This window comes from Peromyscus maniculatus, chromosome 8, assembly GCF_049852395.1.
Source record: "Peromyscus maniculatus bairdii isolate BWxNUB_F1_BW_parent chromosome 8, HU_Pman_BW_mat_3.1, whole genome shotgun sequence".
Taxonomy (NCBI): domain Eukaryota; kingdom Metazoa; phylum Chordata; class Mammalia; order Rodentia; family Cricetidae; genus Peromyscus; species Peromyscus maniculatus.
Genome location: NC_134859.1, coordinates 109,545,353 through 109,558,729, shown reverse-complemented (window position 1 = coordinate 109,558,729; position 13,377 = coordinate 109,545,353). Strand labels below are relative to the sequence as shown.

Sequence of the window (13,377 nt, the reverse complement as noted above, 5' to 3'; positions counted from 1 at the left end):
GGCACCAGAGCCAGGGTTCCACCCCAAGGGCCTTCTCTAACCTGGTTCTAAAGCCAAGCACCATTTCCCTGCCTTCCCTCTGCGCTGGGTCTTACACAGCTCCAGGAACTGACCTAATTGGGGTGGTGAGGAAATGAAGAAAAGACAGATGGACACACAGAAAAGCTGGAATATAGTGGACTGGGCTCTCTGATGGAAAAGCATCAGCATCCCAGAATCTCAGTATGTTCATCATTTACAGCTGAACAAGCAGGCAGGGTTTGTGGTGTATAGCTAAACCAGGGGGGCAAGCTTAACTAATCTCAGTAGGAGCAGTCTCTGTAGGGGAGCAGTCTTCAGGCTGTATATATCTGAGAGTAAAAAGCTATGGCGGACGTTTTCTGCATGTACTATCAACATTCACACTCAGAACATAGGAAAGCCTTGTCATTTCTCTGAGCTTCAGCTGGAGGAAAGGCTTTGCCAGATTTTCATAGGTCTGGGGCTTTGGTGTTGGTCTTGCAGGCTCATGTAAGAAACACAAACGCACACAGGCCTCCTCTGCTCCCCACACTACTGGTTATGATCCTTCAAGGCCATATCAAGTAAATGGACTTGACAGTGTGGAAAGGTCACTACAAAAGAACAACTAGAACAGTCATCTACAGGAAATGTAACTGGTGCCTCCATTTGAGGCCCGTCCTACCACTGCACCTTGACATAAAGCATCGAGAACAGTACAGCCAGAAACTTCTTGGTTATTGGCTGACACAATGACTGTGTATGGAATTTCAGGTTGGTCAGGCCATTCTCTATCAGACTAAGAAGGCTCCATTGCTTGCCAGCTCCTTTAAGTGTTGGGAGTTTTGAGGCATTTTGATTCTTCATAGGATCTGTCCTTCCTCTGGAGGTTTCTAGTCTATTCTGTGTAACCAGTGTCTAAAAATCCCAGGGATGTATTTCAGGTGAATCTGTCATCAATCTCTGGACAGACTTCCAGGTTATCTCAAAAGGAAAGCCTGTCCTCTCATGGCCCCTTGAGCTTTCCTTCACACAAGTCATGACAGAATATAATTACAATGAGAGGCACACAGAAAGAACCTGTGAGAACAGGATACAACTGGATAAGGAGGGCTAATAAGAACCACTAACAATTCAGAGGCAAGACAGCTAGGATACTAAGTCTCTTCAAATACTAGTAGGCTCAATTTTATGGGTGTTAAAGACAATATTGTAAACAAAAACAAAAAGCAAACTGGAGAAGAGGTAAGGAGAGGGCTGAGGAGAAGCAGGAATTCAAGGCTAGCCTAGGCTACATGAGACCCTGTGGTGGTTTGAATGAAAATGTCCTCCTTAGCTCAGATGTTCAAATACATGGTCCCCAGTTGGCAGTGCTATTTGGGCAGGCTTGGAGGTGTGGCCTGGCTAGAGGAAGTAAGTCACTGTGGGTGGGATTTGAGGTTTCAAAGCTGCAGGTCATTCCAGGTTTACTGTCTGTGTTTTGTGCTTACAGTTTGAGATGTGAGCTCTCAGCTCCCAGCTCAAGTCACCAAGTGTGTCACCAGTTATATCACACCAACAGAAAAACAACTAATACAGTCCCCTTCCAAAAGAGGAAGAAACAATAGTTGTACCTATTTATTGTCACAATATAGCATTACAATATTTTCTGGCAAACAGCTAAGATAAATGAGTACATAGATGTGAAAATAAGTCTCAGGCATCACTGAAACAACTGCAATTTTATTCAAATTTTTAGGCAAAAAGATTTATCAACATCAATGTCATTCATGAAATTTCCCATCTCTACAATGTTGAAAGACAGAAAAAATATTAATACAGATGCTCATATGTTACAAGAAAATGACAAATTTAGAAAACAGCACAAAGCAGGGTGGTGGTGGTGGTGGTGGTGGTGGTGGTGGTGGTGGTGGTGGTGGTGGTGGTGGTGCACACCTTTAATCCCAGCACTTGGGAGGTAGAGGCAGGAGGATCTCTACGTTTGAGGCCAGCCTGGTCTACAGAGTGAGTTCCAGGACAGCCAGGGCTACACAGAGAAACCCTGTCTTGAAAACCAAAAAAAAAAAAAAAAAAAAAAAAAAAAAAAAAAGAACAAGAAAAAGAAAACAGCACAAAGCTGACATAACAGGAATATTTCCGGGCTCCTAAACTGAGCCAAGTTACCCTAAGGTTGGTAGCTTGATCAGTCCCCAAACCAATCTCCAGACCTGCTCAGCTTGTAGCAGGGTTCGGAAGCGCTACACAAGCAAAGGGAATATCATTGATTTTAGAGTTGGTCATTACTCAAAACTTCTAACAAGATGACTTCATGTCTAGATCAAGCCATCACAAAGCATCACTGTGAACAGCTCAGAAATATTGATAATAGACAACAAGGAAGCGATGGGAGAAGGGCACAGTGGACACCAGCCACCACACCAACACGGTCACTCACAGTTCTTTACCTTTGCAGGAGAGTGTGGCTCGCTATACCTAAACTTCATAAGTCACTGTTCACATCACCAGGGAGGCCTAATCTAGCCAGTTGTACAACGTACACAACTTCAGAATTATATAACCTTTCCTCTGAAATAACCCATACTTTACAAAGCTTAGAAACAGGACACCAAGGGGTCTTAAGCAAATCCAGCCATGGAGTAAAAGGGAAGAATTCATGAGGGAAAGGACTGAGGAAATCATGAGCTCCTTGACCAAATAGTTGGAATCTGACCACCTGACTCTGAGGCACTTCCCTCAGTTCACAGTGATGCTTTGATGGTAAGACTTGATCTAGACATGGAGTCATCTTATTAGAAGATCCATCACACTCCTAAGAGACTCTGCCCTCTGGCCAGTTCATTTGCTGAGATTCCTCATTATGTTTAGAGAGGATCCTCTGTACCCAGATCCAAAATGATTCCAGTGGTTCAGATAGTGAAAGAGCTGATACAGCTGCAAGCGCTTCTCGAATCCCGGGGTTTTAGGGATTTTACTATGGTAGGCAGAGTAAAAGGAGCTACTGAAGCCCCCAAACATGCCGGCTATTGCCAGCTCATATTCTGAGTGGCCGTAGAAGGAAGCTGGATCAAAAATAATGGGCCCAGAGGAATCTTCTGCTACATTCCCTCCCCAGAGGTCTCCATGAAGTAAGGAGGGCACAATTTCCAGGTTATGGAACAGGTCAGGAATCTTCAACTGTAAAGAGAAAGATGGAGCCTTAAACAAAGTGGTCAACGAATATGAAGGTGTAAATGTTTTCCTAAGTGCTGCTCCACATATCTGAGCAGGTACTCAAATGTGCCTGACTTAGAGCAGATGGGACACTGTGCTAAGAAGCAGACTCAGATGCTACCCCTGCTTTGGTGCCTCCCCTGTATCAGGCTCAGTGGGGCATATGGTTGGCACTGGGCATACAGCAGAGGCCTTGCTCACCTGCAGAGCAGACCACAGCTCCAGAGCTTCCCGGTCTCCAGACCTCTTCTCCACCATGTCCATCTGGGGCTGAATGCGCTGCCTGGCATAGAATGTGACCCAGTCCTTCTGCCAGTCATTTACCTGCACAGGAGACAGTAAAGGAGAGAGCAGACTGTCTTAGTAGTCAGGGTTTCTATTGCTGTCATGAAATACCATGACCAAAAAGCAAGTTGAGGAGGAAAGGGTTCATTAGGCTTACACTTCAGCATTGTGGTTCATCACTGAAAGAAGTCTGGACAAGAACTCAAACAGGACAGGATCCCAGAGACAGGAGTTGATGCAGAGGCCATGGAGGGGAGCTGCTCACTGGCTTGCTTAGCCCACCTTCTTATAGAACCCAGGACCAACAGCCCAGGAATGGCATCACCCACAATGGGCATTGATCATTAAATGAGAAAAGGCCTTACAACTAGATCTCATGGAGGCATTTCCTCAACTGAGGCTCCTTCCTCTGATGACTCCAGTGTGTGTCAAGTTGATACACAAAACCAGCCAGTACACAGACTTTATCAGAAAACTCCAGGACTGAAGGAGACTTGAGTGCCCAGTAATCCCAAAGTAAAATGGGCTGCAGGAAGCATGAAGAGAGGTAGCAGCCGCAGGAGGCTAAAGAGGTGAGGGAGGACCAGGCAGCATGAAGCTTCAACACAGGCTGAGACGGTAGGTCCAGTGTCCCAGGGGAATGGTAAGCAGGGTATGCCAGGTGACCAGTTGCAGCTTCCCAAGCCTGAAGATCAACTAAAACCATTTAATTATAACAACTATAGAACAAAGGCCAGAGCTAGCTGACCCTCTGGATCTCGTGGCTTGTTTCTGACCATCTTCCAACACTTACCTGGCCACATTTTACCTTGTCCTGGGCGAGATGCGAAAAGTCATTTGGACCTCTTTCAAAAGAACTGCCAAGGAAGAATGTCCAAGCACAGGTGCTTACCACCCAGAAGGGAAGTAAGTTAGATATGTGAGAGTAAATCAGCTCAGAGCAGGACACGACACAGGAAGACAAAACACCATACATACACATAAACACACACACTATACACATAGGCACACATATAGGCATATGCACATATCTGCACATGAACACACATGCATCATGAGTTACAGGTAAGAGAGGAAGGACCAATGCCTGCGGACATATACCCTAAACATGTAGGATCTGAAAACTCCATACAAAGCAGGTTTACATACAACCTCCTACACATTTCTAAATCTATGGCCCCTGTGCCCACCATAAAACATCTAGAAGTTTCCTGATTCTGCATTCACTCCTTTTGGGAAAAAGCTTCCCTGTTTGCTTTTTGTTACTGTGATAAAATACCCTGATAAAACCAACCTAGGGATATTTTTTATTTGTTTGTTTTTTATCTTACAATTCCAAACTATGTTCCATCATTTCAGTAAGGTCAAGGCAGGCAGGAACTAAAAACAGCTATTCACATCCAGAGTCAGGGAATGGTGCTGCCCAAATTCAGGGTGGGTCTTCCTACATCAAGTAACCCAACTAAGAAAGTCTGTCACAGGCTTGCCCAAAGGCCAACCCAATTCAGATAATTCCTCATTGTGACTCCAGGTGATTCTAGGTTGTGACAAGTTGACAATTAAAACTGACCGTCACAACTGTCATCCTATCTACTTTATATCTGCTGGATATCAGGCAGCACTTCCCAGGCAGAAACTCCCAAGGGAACGGACTTAAAACCATAAACATGAAAGATATGATGCCCTGTCATTGTGCTGTCGTTGAGAATTTAATACTTTGGTATCCACAGAGGAGTAGACCCAAGACCTCTACTCACAGTAAAGTCCTCAGATGTTCAAGGTCTTAAATAGAACCCACACACTTCCTGCCTTACACTTAAATCATCTCCACATTACTTATAATACCTAACTGCTGAGATGGCTCAGCAGCTAAGAGTGCTTGCTGCTCTTGTAGAGGACCAGAGTTCAGGTCCCAGCACCCGTGTCAAGCTACTCAGAACCACCTGTGACTATAGAGCTAGAAGTTCTAATTCCTTCAAGCCTCAGCAGGTCCCCACACATACACATGCATATATATATATAAATTATATATATATCATAGTGGCATGCACCTTTAATCCCACAAATTGGGAGGCAGAAACAGGCAGGTGTCTATGAATTCAAGGTCTACATAGTGAGTTCCAAAAACAAACAAACAAATAAATAAATAATAAAAATAAACAAAATAAAATAAAAGTTAAATTTTTCTAATTTTTAACCCCTCATTGAAATTAAACATCCTAACTTGCTGTTCCTTCTGTCTCATTTTCCATCTTAATCTAACATTTGAATTTACTTCATGTCAACTTCTTAAAAATTATCAGGGGAAAAAAGGGTGCAAAGACTTACAAAATCTCACAGAAAAGGAATAGAGTAATTTGCCCACTGTGTTTGAATAGCCAGTCTGACTATGAAATGGAAGTAAGTTCTATGCCACTCACCTGGGGGAGGTATCCACAGCATGTCACTACATCAAACCCAAACTGGTCCACAAAGAGCCGCTCTTCCTGTCCACTTCCTTTCCCTTTTAGACAAAAGGAAACAAAGAAAGGTGACTAGCTTGTCTCCTTGTTCCAAGAGACCCTCGGCCCACTCAGGGAGCTTAGAGTTGTTGCTTTGCAGTCAATATGCCCTTACTGCCTCATGCTTACACCCAGAGGTAAGCAAGACCCCTCAGATCACTCAGAACAGCATCTGCTTTAGCAGACTTAATACCCAAGGACACTAGCTATTCCAGAAGCAGAACCAAGTACCAGAGGACGCATGGGGATGGAGGGATAACAGTGTCAAAAATACACCAGGAAAGGAGGTTTTTCAGTGGCCAATGTAGTTCCATTTTTGACAGATAAAACTATTATATTTGCTGGGTGATGGTGGCACACACCTTGAATCTTAGTACTAGGGAGGCAGAGACAAGCAGACCTCTGTCAGTTCAAGGCCAGCCTGGTCTACAGATCAAGTTCCAGGACAGCCAAAGCTACACAGAGAAACCCTGTCTCAAAAAAACAGACAAAAACTTATTATACTTTGGAATGGCCTCAACCTCATGTGTCTCCCCAAACTCAAGAAAAACTCAATCAAATGAATTCTGTGCAGCTTGGAAGCAACAGGAAAGCCAGTTAACAGGGCCTATTAGGAGATCCTCACAAGACAAGGAGACAGGCTGGTGGTACTGCCAGTATTTCATCACAGGATGGGCAGGCTGCCAAGACCCACCAGTAGAACTATACACAGTAGCTTCTGGATTATCTGCTTTCTGACTATCAGCTATTCTGTCTAGCACATGAGGTACACGTGAATTATCAACTGTCAGCCTGAAAATACTGGAAAATTCTCTCAATGCTAACTCCATACTTTGTTCTAGATGGGCGGCATTAAGGCTGTCATTCTGAGTCTCAAGAATGGTATGTACATGGAAGAGACGACAATGTGTTTAAAGGAGTCATTTTGTATTGAAAGCCTAAACAACTTTGATTAGACTTCCTTCTGGAGAGTTAGACGTAAAGCAACTGTAACATCACACAGCTTCAAGTCCAGTGATAGTTCCTGTTTTTCAGTATGTCTAAGACACATTGTGCCAATCATATGTGTTTGTGTTCACTACACTGCAAATGTGCAGCCCTAGGGTGACCATACTTGCTTTGGCATCAACACAGGCTACAGCATTACTCCATCCCAGAGCCCATGCTGGCTGAAGGCCCTTCTCCAGACAGGGTCCCTTAGGGCTCACACAGTCCCTTACCCACAGTGCCAGCCTCCTTCAGGAGCTGCTCTCCAAGCTTCTTGTTCTCAAGGTGTAGATCTGCAAGCTGGGCCCCAAGCTTGGCGGCATGACTAAAACCAAAATGCAGGAACTAAACAGATGATACACAAACAGCAGATCCATCTGAGAGATCTCAAGGCACACAAAGCAGGTCAAACATTGAGTATAAAGTTCGTTATACTGGAGGCTGGAGAAATGACTCAGTGGTTAAGAGCACTGATTATTCCTCTAGAGGACCCGGGCTCAATTCCCAGCACCCACGTGGCAGCTCACAATTGTCCAGATGGGTCCAGTTAGAGGGACCAATCACACCAGGCATGCATGTGTTGCACATATTTGTGCTGTGCATGCAAGCAAAATACCCATACACATAAAATAAAATACATAAATCTTTCTTTTAAAAAGGTTAATTCTATTGAAATAAGAGGAGAACTAGGTGTGGTGGCACAATAGCAAGAATCCTAGGAAGGAGGAGGCAGGAGGATCAAGACTCAGCTTCATGAGACCCTGTTTCAAAAATAAACAGACAAAATCGAAACAGGAGGTTCCCATTATTTGACCACCTTTCCTAGGCTTCGCAATGAGTCTCTGTGATCATCTCACTTTGAGAGAGTGCTCTCTCTGGCTTTCAGTTGACAGAGAGCGCATGCCGCTCACACTGTAAAGCCATCATCTATGCAGTCATGGTCCTTTACACCACACCTCGAAGTCATGCCCCCAAATACAAGAATCCAAAATAAAAGAATCACACAGGGGAAAAATAAAGCCTTTGCTTTTAACCAGAAAGGATGGCATCAAGACAGACCTGCTCAGATACCGCATATCCAAATGCTCCATCACCAGCATACTCCCACCTCCTGGGGCATCGAGAACCTTGATAGGCTTGGGTACTTTCACTGTCTCTGTCTTCATAATGGCAGTTAAACTTGCCATTTCACCTTCAAACATTCTTTTAGCCTGTCAGTAAAACAATGGAGGAGACAACCAAGGTCACCAAAGAAAGACTATTTAGACATGCTTTCTTCTGGCATTACAATTCAAACCACAATTATGCTAGACAGAGGACTCAACAGAAACAGACAGTGTTTTCAGGGTACTCATCGGAAAATTAGGCTATAAGTGCCAAAGTAACACAGGTATAAGCAAGCTTGAATTTCCCAGTTTGGGACTGCATTTTTTTTGTTTGTTTTGTTTTGTTTTTTGAGACAGTTCCTCTGTATAGCCCTGCCTGTCCTGGAACTTACCCTGTAGCCCAGGCTGGCCTCAAACTCAGAGTCACCTGCCTCTGCCTCCTGGGTGCTGGGATTAAAGGTGTGCAATACCACCGCCCTGCTTGGACTGCATTTTGTTTGGTTGGTTTTTGTTTGGCTGACCTGGAACTGGCTATGTAGACCAGCTGGCCTCGAACTCATTGAGAACCACCTGCTTCTGCCTCCCACATGTGCCAATCACCACCATCAAGATCAAGGATCCAGATGCCAACAAAAATTCTACTTCTTCTCACCCATAGCCATTGCCCACGCCCAGAACAGCTGTCTCTAGCCTGGCTTCTACTATCAAAGAGCTATTCTGCCAGTTTGGTCATTCTTTTTGTGTTGCTGGGGTTTTTGTTGTTGTTGTTTTGTTTTGTTGTTGTTTTATGAGACAGGGTTTTGCTATGTAGTCCATGCTGGTCTCAAACTCACAATCCTCCTGCCTCAGCCTCCTGAGTGCTGCTTGATCATTTTACACAGAGTCGTATGGGTTCTGGGATCTGGTGTATTTGTTATACCTTCATCATGTGTACTACTTCACAGTGTGAACATACCAAATGTAATCACTACTGAACAGTGCTGCCATGGAAAGTCTTCTACTTATTCTCATACTTACTACCTCTGTGATCTTGGGCAAGCTACTTAAGCTTTCTCTGCTTCAATTTCCTCACCTATAAAATGAGAGAATACTAAATTTCTTAGGCTTGGACTATGATTAACTGAGTTAGCAGCTAACACACAGCCCATTCTAAACACTACAAATGTTACAATTACTCACTAACAGGCCAAAGTTTCTGAGAAGGAAGATAAGAACTATGTCCTAGATAGAACCTTCACATCAATTTCTTTAGAATATGAAGGAGAAGCTAACTAAACTTTGGCAAAGGTCCTGGTGATAGAGACTACTTTAAGAGGCAGCATTGAAAAAAAAAATTCAGGAAAGGTTTAAAAAGAGACTGTGAAACCATTAAGAAGCAGAGCTCCTTTACAGACATAATTTACTGCTTATGTGGTCTGAAAAAGCTAGCTACTCATGAACAGACCTATAGGAAAATTAAGCCTCAGTGGGACCATTGTGAAAACAAAACAAAGTCTGGAAACAATCTAAAAATGAGATAAACCAATCATGTAAGTAAGTTCACAAGAGTCACATAAGAACCATCAAGTAGGGAAAAAAACTTAGACCAGGTGGGTCCTAGCAAGGCATACAAAAGCAAATACAAGAGCAGCTAGGTAGTCTTAAAAGTCTTAACTCCTAGAAAGTAGAGCATGGAAGAGTTGGATTTCCAACACAATGGGTATATTTAGGATCAGCAGATGTTTACCATATGGCCTGTGTACCCGCATTGCTCATACTATATATTCCAGAGCAAGCAAGAAAATTATCAAAGAAAGACAGACTAGAAAATAGACTTTGAAGTGGAAATAAGGGGGCTGGAGAGAGATGGCTTAGTGGTTAAAAGTGCATACTGCTCTTGTAGAGGTCCTGAGTTCAATTCCTAGCTCCCACATCAGGTAGGTCATAACCACCTGTAATTCCAGCATCAGGAGGATCTGATGCCTCTGGTTTCCATGAGCACCACACTCACATCTCACACAACATATACACACATACATATCATCTTTAAAACTGAATAGATAAATCTTTAAAAAAAAAAAAAAAGAACACAACAGTATATGTTGACTAATATGTGTAATTCTACCACTTGAGAGGCTGAGGATTCCATAGTAAGTTCCAGACTAGCCTGGGCTACGTATAGATTGAAACTGTGTCTTTAAAAACAAAACAAAATTTAAAAAAAAAAAAAAAACACTTCCTGAGAGAGAGAATGTAGGTTCACAGATAGGAATTGAACTCAGGACCTCTGCAAGGCAAATCTGAGTTTGAGGCCAGCCTGTAGAATATGAAGAAGGACATCACTGCCACACTAAGTCCTGGCACTGAGGATAAGTTAGTGCAAGAGTGACTCCAAGGACAGTTGACAGAGTTCAGTGAACTGATGTCTGTAGGTAGGGGGCTGAAGGCAAGCCTCGAGAAAATAATTTCAAAGGTTGACACGCATGTGAAAGGCAGGATTCCTTTCTTGAAAGGAAACTGAACACAAATGCAAGCCAGACTTGTGGCTAAGGCCTGTAACCCTGAGTTTGGAGGTCAGCCTTGGTTACAGAAACCAGTTCTAAGAAAATAAAAAAGCACTTTGAGTGTGTGTGAGGTGTAGGGCTTGGCAAGAAGATAAACACCTTCAGTCTTATTCAAAAAGACATTGCCAAGTCCTACGGAAGCCATCCACCTCTCTTCCAGCGAAGCCCTGAATGAACAGCTTACAATGACAAAGGGATAACAACCACCAGGAACACAACTGAAGCAGTGGCGCTCGCCCTATGAAGCAATGGGGCATTTTGGGAAAAGTTTGCACACAAACAGAACGTGGTGGGGTAAGTACGTTGTTTGATACTTTAAGATCTTTGATTTGTGAGCTTTAGTCTCTTCGAGTTGAAATAAGCTCCAGATAAATGCGGGTACTCCGACTTTTCTCAAAACTCGCCGAACAAGGCTTTTCTCAAAGAAGTGGGCACTGCAATCTCAGAATACCACGCGCAGCACCCACGTAGCCACTGCTGCCAGAGCGGGCAAAGGCAGGGAGGCCCAAGGCCAGAGTGAGACCGCCGGGGTATGGCGGTCACGCGTGGACAGCGGTCAGACGGAGCCTATCGCTTTAGACTGGGCCTCTAGCGCTACCCACCAAGGACCTAGACCTAGAGACAGAATCCCGGCCGGCTCGGGATCTCAGCACACACCCTAGACCCAAACCAGGCCCCCATTTCAGCCCCGGGCCAAGGAGCGGACCCTGACCCAGCGCCGGCGGCCCTACCTCTGCCTTGGAGTTCACTTTCACAAACACTCGTCCTCTGTCCGTATCGTAACTCTGGCCCTGGCTAATGCACCCGCCTCCCGAGTGACCCGTAGCTTTGACTGAGCTGTATCCCAGCTCCTGCTTAAGCAGCGTCTCCATGATAGCTGCGGGACAGCAACCTGCTTCAGTCCTGATGCAGAAGCTGGTTTAGCTGTGGGGCGGGGCAGACACAGGCCAGTGACGGGATTGGGTGACAAGAAGGAAGGGGCGGGGAAATCAACGGAGGGCGGGTCCTCGCCAAGACTGAGTCACTGGAGAGGGGGCGGGGAAACCTTTGGAGGGGCGGGACCTGACTGGTTAGGGTTGGGTGAGAAGCAGGGCCACACCCCAGCGTTAGGAGCTGGGGAAATGGGTAAGGATCCTGGCCTGGAGTCATTGGCATGCTAACATCTTAATTCAAACTGCTTCAGAACAGTTCCCAGTCAGCTGTGAAGACAGAGGGAGATTGCTTCCGCCTCCGTGCTCTACCCAACCCAGCAGAACTGTCCGTGAAACCGTTTGTGAGGGTAAGCTGAACCACTAGGGTTCTGCAGAGGGTGATGCAATACCTTCTCAGACTGCGCTCCCCATGTCATTTCCCTGGTCGACAGGCCTATGGGAGACACGGAGGCCCTTGTGCTCACAGATAAACACTAAGGGAACCAGGAGTGTTAAGCACACAGGGTTGTTCCTTCAAAGGAAGGGATGCATAACCTGTGAGCAGGTGGATCTCCATGAGTTCCAGGACAGCCTGGTCTACAGAGTGAGATCCAGGACAGACACCAAAACTACACAGGGAAACCCTGTCTCAAAAAACAAAAAACAAAACCCAAAAAATGTAAAGGTAGGTTTTGTTGTATTTTGTTTTTAGTAAAGATAAGTAACAGTATTGAAGTTGATTGGTTCAAGGTGACTGTAGCTAAAGTTTTCCTGTGTCCCACCTGGCCCATGATCAGTACAAATCTTTCTCACCCGCCAGTCCTGCAGCGCTTGGACCCAAGTAAACACACAGAGGCTTATATTATTAAAACTGCTCAGCCATTAGCTCAGGCCTACCACTAACTAGCTCTTACAGTTAAACTAACCCATAATTCTTATTTATGTTTAGCCACGTGGCTTGGTACCTTTTCTCAGTTCTGCCTTCACATCTTGCTTCCTCTGTGTCTGGCTGGTGACTCCTGACTCAGCCTTCCTCTTCCCAGAATTCTCCTCTCTTCTTCTCCTGCCTATACTTCCTGCCTGGCTACTGGCCAATCAGCATTTTATTTATCAACCAAATCAGAGTAACACACATTCACAGCATACAGAAAGATATCCACAGCAGGTGACCATGTAGAGGAAGAACAACTTACCCATAAATTTAGGACTCCAAAAGGCTACACGAGCCACAAGAAGGTACAGTGCAAGCAAGTCTGCACCTGGCAACTATGAAGCCTTGAACAAAGTGGTGGTGGTATGGGTAGAAGTCATTCTTGTCTGATCTTGATTAGATTTGCAACCCAAATTCATATTACTTAGATTATTCTATTAAAACACAAGTTTTAAGCAAATGGGAAATGTAGGCATTGAGAGAATGAAACTTTAGATCTCTCCTGAGCAATACACCTTCTCTTTGCCATCATGGAAATCCTTTACATAATTCAAGAATAATAGAGTCAAAAGTGATGAGGTGACTGGGCATGGTGGTACACTCCTTTAATCTCAATATTTAGGATCTGAAGCTAGGGGATTGCAGTGAGTTGAAGGCCAGCTCAAGAATCTGTCATATATATATATATATATATATATATATATATATATATATATATATATATATATATATATATTCCTCCTGTCCCCACCTCCCAAGTGCTGGGATTACAGGAGAGTGCCAACATGCCCAAATTGGAGTGTTTGTTGTTATTAAGCAGAATATTATATGCTGGTTGCCAGTCCCAGAGGAGGACACTAAACACTTCTGCCCTTTTTTCTTGATATCAGAGTCATGAGGGGC

General features: G+C 44.4%; 2 protein-coding genes across 2 annotated transcripts in view; one reads left to right on the top strand and one right to left on the bottom strand.

Moving 5' to 3' along the window:
- Positions 1 to 1,702: 1,702 nt before the first annotated feature.
- Fn3krp (fructosamine 3 kinase related protein) lies at positions 1,703 to 11,565 on the bottom strand. The gene is made up of 6 exons (XM_006987626.4): positions 11,364 to 11,565; positions 8,043 to 8,194; positions 7,217 to 7,308; positions 5,916 to 5,998; positions 3,412 to 3,534; positions 1,703 to 3,174 (listed from the first exon to the last, which is right to left on the bottom strand). Exons 1-6 carry the CDS (start codon positions 11,502 to 11,504, stop codon positions 2,836 to 2,838), a joined length of 930 nt encoding a protein of 309 aa, XP_006987688.1. The 5' UTR covers positions 11,505 to 11,565; the 3' UTR covers positions 1,703 to 2,835.
- A 176-nt stretch (positions 11,566 to 11,741) lies between these two features.
- Rab40b (RAB40B, member RAS oncogene family) overlaps positions 11,742 to 13,377 on the top strand; it is a 63,413-nt gene continuing 61,777 nt past the window's right edge. Inside the window, exon 1 of the mRNA XM_076543966.1 lies at positions 11,742 to 11,911. The gene's annotated coding sequence lies outside the window, so the exon portion shown is untranslated. The remainder of the gene's footprint in view (positions 11,912 to 13,377) is intronic.

Coding starts and splice junctions, on each gene's coding strand:
- Fn3krp (XM_006987626.4), bottom strand. CDS start 11,504: ATGGAGACGCTGCTTAAGCAGGAGCTGGGATACAGCTCAGTCAAAGCT. Junction 8,195..11,363: donor AAGTGAACTCCAAGGCAGAG/GTAGGGCCGCCG, acceptor TTTTACTGACAG/GCTAAAAGAATGTTTGAAGG. Junction 7,309..8,042: donor GATATGCGGTATCTGAGCAG/GTCTGTCTTGAT, acceptor TTTTGGTTTTAG/TCATGCCGCCAAGCTTGGGG.